This window comes from Somniosus microcephalus, chromosome 4 (assembly GCF_052327205.1).
Source record: "Somniosus microcephalus isolate GS21.2 chromosome 4, FLI_Smic_1.0, whole genome shotgun sequence".
Taxonomy (NCBI): domain Eukaryota; kingdom Metazoa; phylum Chordata; class Chondrichthyes; order Squaliformes; family Somniosidae; genus Somniosus; species Somniosus microcephalus.
Genome location: NC_140990.1, coordinates 346,628,483 through 346,634,482, shown reverse-complemented (window position 1 = coordinate 346,634,482; position 6,000 = coordinate 346,628,483). Strand labels below are relative to the sequence as shown.

Here is a 6,000-nt window from a genome sequence, read left to right as displayed (position 1 = left end):
GTAATGTACAAAACGAGGCAGCCAATTTGTGCACAGCAAGCTCCCACAAACAGCAATGTGATGATGACCAGATCATCAGTTTTGTCGCTGTTGGTTGAGGGATTAACATCGGCCAGGACCCCAGAAAAACCTCCCCTGCTCTTCTTTGAAATAGTGCCCTGGAACCCACCGGAGAGGACAGACAGGGCCTCAGTTTAACATGGGATCTAAAAGATGGCACCTCCGACAGTGCAGCACTCCCTCAGTACTGCCCCTCCGACACTGCGGCGCTCCCTCAGTACTGCCGCTCCGACACTGCGGCGCTCCCTCAGTACTGCCGCTCCGACACTGCGGCGCTCCCTCAGTACTGCCCCTCCGACAGTGCGGCGCTCCCTCAGTACTGCCCCTCCAACAGTGCGGCGCTCCATCAGTACTGCCCCTCCAACACTGCGGCGCTCCCTCAGTACTGCCCCTCCGACACTGCGGCACTCCCTCAGTACTGCCCCTCCGACAGTGCAGCACTCCCTCAGTACTGCCCCTCTGACAGTGCAGCACTCCCTCAGTACTGCCCTTCTGACAGTGCAGCACTCCCTCAGTACTGCCCCTCCGACAGTGCGGAGCTCATTCAGTACTGCCCCTCTGACAGTGCAGCGCTCCCTCAGTACTGCCCCTCCGACAGTGCGGCGCTCCCTCAGTACTGCCCCTCCGACAGTGCAGCGCTCCCTCAGTACTGCCCCTCCGTCAGTGCAGAGCTCCCTCAGTACTGCCCCTACGACAGTGCGGCGCTCCCTCAGTACTGCCCCTCCAACAGTGCGGCGCTCCATCGGTACTGCCCCTCCGACACTGCGGCGCTCCCTCAGTACTGCTCCTCCGACACTGCAGCACTCCCTCAGTACTGCCCCTTCGACAGTGCAGCGCTCCCTCAGTACTGCCCCTCCGACAGTGCGGCGCTCCCTCAGTACTGCCCCTCCGACAGTGCGGCACTCCCTCAGTACTGACCTGGGACTGTCAGCCTGAATTATGGGCTTGAGACTGGAGTGGGAGTCGAACCCACGACCTGCTGACTCAGAGGCGAGAGAGCTACCCACTGAGCCATGGCCAGGACAACCTTAATCGCCGCAGTCCCTCCGAGGCCCTCCCTGGGAGCAGCACCTGTAGTTTTTGGATTTCCAGGTAGGTCTGCTCCAGCTCCAGCTCGGTGAAGCGTTTGTGTAGCCGATACATCTGCACCGGGTCCAGCACAGGATGGACGGTGAAGGCCTTCTTGAAATGCAAACTTTCCTCCTTCTCCAGCTCGACATCCTTCCCCAGCTCGAAGTAGCGATAGTACACACCCTGCGGGCGGAGAGGGGGATGCATCACATACCCTCAGTGACATTCTGCACACTACGGCACGTACTCACACGTCAATACCTCAACCTCCTCTCCCCATGGTTTGCTGCCAGAGAATCTCTCTCCAAAGCAGAGCACTGGATCAGGAGCACTGGTTTAATGGGATGTTTTCCTCTGGGATGCGCTGTTGATTGATGTCTGGGGTCCCAGTCTAAGGATAAGGGGTAAGCCATTTAGGACTGAAATGAGGAGGAATTTCTTCACCCAGAGAGTGGTGAACCTGTGGAATTCTCTACCACAGAAGGCAGTGGAGGCCAATTCATTAAATATATTCAAGAAGGATTTAGATTTATTTCTTAAAGCTAAAGGGATCAAGGGATATGGGGAGAAAGCAGGGACAGGGTACTGAATTTGGATGATCAGCCATGATCGCATTGAATGGCGGAGCAGGCTCGAGGGGCTGAATGGCCTACTCCTGCTCCTATCTTCTATGTTTCTATGAAGGCAGCTATATCTAACCAACTAACGTACAGTGCAATATTCAGCTGCTAAAGTTTAGTTCTCTGTCCTGTTAAGGGTCACATGATGGAATTGTGAGGCCGTCTTCAGATCAGCGAGTGACTGATGCCTCTTAGGAACAGGAGGAGGCCATTCAGCCCCTCGAGCCTGTTACACAGGAACAGGAGGAGGCCATTCAGCCCCTCGAGCCTGTTACACAGGAACAGGAGGAGGCCATTCAGCCCCTCGAGCCTGTTACACAGGAACAGGAGGAGGCCATTCAGCCCCTCGAGCCTGTTACACAGGAACAGGAGGAGGCCATTCAGCCCCTCGAGCTTGTTACACAGGAACAGGAGGAGGGCATTCAGCCCCTCGAGCCTGTTACACAGGAACAGGAGGAGGCCATTCAGCCCCTCGAGCCTGTTACACAGGAACAGGAGGAGGCCATTCAGCCCCTCGAGCCTGTTACACAGGAACAGGAGGAGGCCATTCAGCCCCTCGAGCTTGTTACACAGGAACAGGAGGAGGGCATTCAGCCCCTCGAGCCTGTTACACAGGAACAGGAGGAGGCCATTCAGCCCCTCGAGCCTGTTACACAGGAACAGGAGGAGGCCATTCAGCCCCTCGAGCTTGTTACACAGGAACAGGAGGAGGGCATTCAGCCCCTCGAGCCTGTTACACAGGAACAGGAGGAGGCCATTCAGCCCCTCGAGCCTGTTACACAGGAACAGGAGGAGGCGATTCAGCCCCTCGAGCTTGTTACACAGGAACAGGAGGGGGGCATTCAGCCCCTCGAGCCTGTTACACAGGAACAGGAGGAGGCCATTCAGCCCCTCGAGCTTGTTACACAGGAACAGGAGGAGGCCATTCAGCCCCTCGAGCTTGTTACACAGGAACAGGAGGAGGTCATTCAGCCCCTCGAACCTGTTACACAGGAACAGGAGGAGGCCATTCAGCCCCTCGAGCCAGTTACACAGGAACAGGAGGAGGCCATTCAGCCCCTCGACCCTGTTACACAGGATCAGGAGGAGGGCATTCAGCCCCTCGAGCTTGTTACACAGGAACAGGAGGAGGCCATTCAGCCCCTCGAGCCTGTTACACAGGAACAGGAGGAGGCCATTCAGCCCCTCGAGCTTGTTACACAGGAACAGGAGGAGGCCATTCAGCCCCTCGAGCTTGTTACACAGGAACAGGAGGAGGTCATTCAGCCCCTCGAACCTGTTACACAGGAACAGAAGGAGGCCATTCAGCCCCTCGAGCCTGTTATACAGGAACAGGAGGAGGCCATTCAGCCCCTCGAGCCTGTTACACAGGATCAGGAGGAAGGGCATTCAGCCCCTCGAGCTTGTTACACAGGAACAGGAGGAGGCCATTCAGCCCCTCGAGCCTGTTACACAGGAACAGGAGGAGGCCATTCAGCCCCTCGAGCTTGTTACACAGGAACAGGAGGAGGCCATTCAGCCCCTCGAGCTTGTTACGCAGGAACAGGAGGAGGCCATTCAGCCCCTCGAGCTTGTTACACAGGAACAGGAGGAGGTCATTCAGCCCCTCGAACCTGTTACACAGGAACAGGAGGAGGCCATTCAGCCCCTCGAGCCTGTTACACAGGAACAGGAGGTGGCCATTCAGCCCCTCGAGCCTGTTACACAGGATCAGGAGGAGGGCATTCAGCCCCTCGAGCTTGTTACACAGGAACAGGAGGAGGTCATTCAGCCCCTCGAACCTGTTACACAGGAACAGGAGGAGGCCATTCAGCCCCTCGAGCCTGTTACACAGGAACAGGAGGAGGCCATTCAGCCCCTCGAGCTTGTTACACAGGAACAGGAGGAGGCCATTCAGCCCCTCGAGCTTGTTACAACAACAACAACTTGTATTTATATAGCGCCTTTAACGTAGTAAAACGTCCCAAGGTGCTTCACAGGAGCATTTTAAAACAACAAATTTGACACCGAGGCACATAAGGATAAATTAGGGCAGGTGACCAAAGGCTTGGTCAATGAGGTAGGTTTTAAGGAGCGTCTTAAAGGAGGAGAGAGAGGCGGAGAGGTTTAGGGAGGGAATTCCAGAGCTTAGGGCCCAGGCAGCTGAAGGCACGGCCGCCAAAGGTTGAGGGATTATAATCAGGGATGCTCAGGAGGGCAGAATTGGAGGAGCGCAGAGATCACAGAATCTACAGTGCAGATAGAGGCCATTTCGGCCCATCGAGCCTGCACCGACACATATCCCACCCTATCCCCGTAACCCCACGTATTTAATCCCCTAACACTAAGGGTCAATTTATCATAGCCAAATCAACCTAACCCGCACATCTTTGGACTGTGGGAGGAAACCGGAGCACCCGGAGAAAACCCACGCAGACACAGGGAGAATGTGCAAACTCCACACAGACAGCCGCCCGAGGCCAGATTTGAACCCGGGTCCCTGGCGCTGTGAGGCAACAGTGCTAACCACTATGCCACTCGGAGGGTTGTGGGACTGGAGGAGATTACAGAGATAGGGAGGGGCGAGGCCATGCAGGGATTTGAAAACAAGGATGAGAATTTTTAAATCAAAGCCTTGTTTAACCGGGAGCCAATGTCGGTCAGCGAGCACAGGGGGAGATGGGTGAACGGGACTTGGTGCGAGTTAGGACACGGGCAGCCGAGTTTTGGATGACCAAGTTTACGTAGGGTGGAATGTGGGAGGCCAGCCAGGAGTGCGTTGGAATAGTAAAGTCTAGAGGTAACAAAGGCATGGATGAGGGTTTCAGCAGCGGATGAGCTGAGGCGAGGGCGGAGACGGGTGGTGTTATGGAGGTGGAAGTAGGCGGTCTTAGTTATGCTGCGGATATGTGGTCGGAAGCTCATTTCAGGGTCAAATATGACACCAAGGTTGCGAACAGTGTGGTTCAGCCTCCGACAGATGTTAGGGAGAGGGATGGAGTCAGTGGCTCGGGAACGGAGTTTGTGGCGGGGACTGAAGACAATGGCTTCGGTCTTCCCAATATTCAATTGGAGAAACTTTCTGCTGATCCAGAACTGTTCGAGTCTGCGTCCCTTGGACTTAAGGGAGCGAAGATGAAAGCCGTACCGGGGGAACGGCCAGGGTGAGAGAGAGTAATTGTTTTAGTAGGGACTCGGGCATCAAAGGTGGTGATGAGGGTGTGGTTGAGCAGATCGGTAGCTGCAGAAATGTCGTGGTGAATGAAGGGCCAAAGGCTGGACAGTTGGAATTTCATCAGTGCAGTTGTTAGACGGGAACAGGAGGTGGCCATTCAGCCCCTCGAGCCTGTTCCACTATTCAGTAAGATCATTGCTGATCTGTCCTCAACTCCAGAGGGTCAGTACTGAGCTGCACTGTCGGAGGGGCAGTACTGAGAGAGCGCAGCACTGTCGGAGGGGCAGGACTGAGGGAGCACTGCACTGTCAGAGGGGCAGTACTGAGGGAGTGCTGCACTGTCGGAGGGTCAGTACTGAGGGGAGCGTTGCACTGTTGGAGGGGCAGTACTGAGGGAGCGTTGCACTGTTGGAGGGGCAGTACTGAGGGAGCGCTGCACTGTCGGAGGGGCAGCACTGAGGGAGCGCTGCACTGTCGGAGGGGCAGTACTGAGTGAGCGCCGCACTGTCGGAGGGGCAGTACTGAGGGAGCACCGCACTGTCGGAGGGGCAGTACTGAGGGAGTGCTGTACTGTCGGAGGGGCAGTACTGAGGGAGTGCTGCACTGTCGGAGGGGCAGTACTGAGGGAGTGCTGCACTGTCGGAGGGTCAGTATTGAGGGACGCTGCACTGTCGGAGGGTTAGTGCTGAGGGAGCGCCGCACTGTCGGAGGGGCAGTACTGAGGGAGCGCCGCACTGTCGGAGGGGCAGTACTGAGGGAGTGCTGTACTATCGGAGGGGCAGTACTGAGGGAGTGCTGCACTGTCGGAGGGGCAGTACTGAGGGAGTGCTGCAGTGTCGGAGGTGCTGTCTTTCAAATATGACATTAAGCGAATGGGTTCCTGGGCTTTCTAATCAGAGGAATAGAGTGCAAAGGCAAGGAAGTGATGCTAAACCTTTATAAAACACTGGTTTGGCCCCAGCTGGAGAATTGTGTCCAATTCTGGGCACTGCACTTTAGGAAGGATGTCGAGGCCTTGGAGAGGGTGCAGAGGAGATTTACTGGAATGGTTCCAGGAATGAGGGACTTCAGTTACGTGGATAGACTGGAGAAGCT

At 56.1% G+C, this 6,000-nt stretch overlaps 1 protein-coding gene across 1 annotated transcript in view; it reads right to left on the bottom strand.

Moving 5' to 3' along the window:
- Window positions 1-998: 998 nt before the first annotated feature.
- The window catches only part of LOC147120750 (chondroitin polymerizing factor 2, non-catalytic subunit-like), a 31,789-nt gene continuing 26,787 nt past the window's right edge, over window positions 999-6,000 (bottom strand). Inside the window, exon 2 of the mRNA XM_085986991.1 lies at window positions 999-1,314. Within this exon, the coding sequence (XP_085843117.1) occupies window positions 1,060-1,314 (255 nt within the window). The 3' untranslated portion in view covers window positions 999-1,059. The remainder of the gene's footprint in view (window positions 1,315-6,000) is intronic.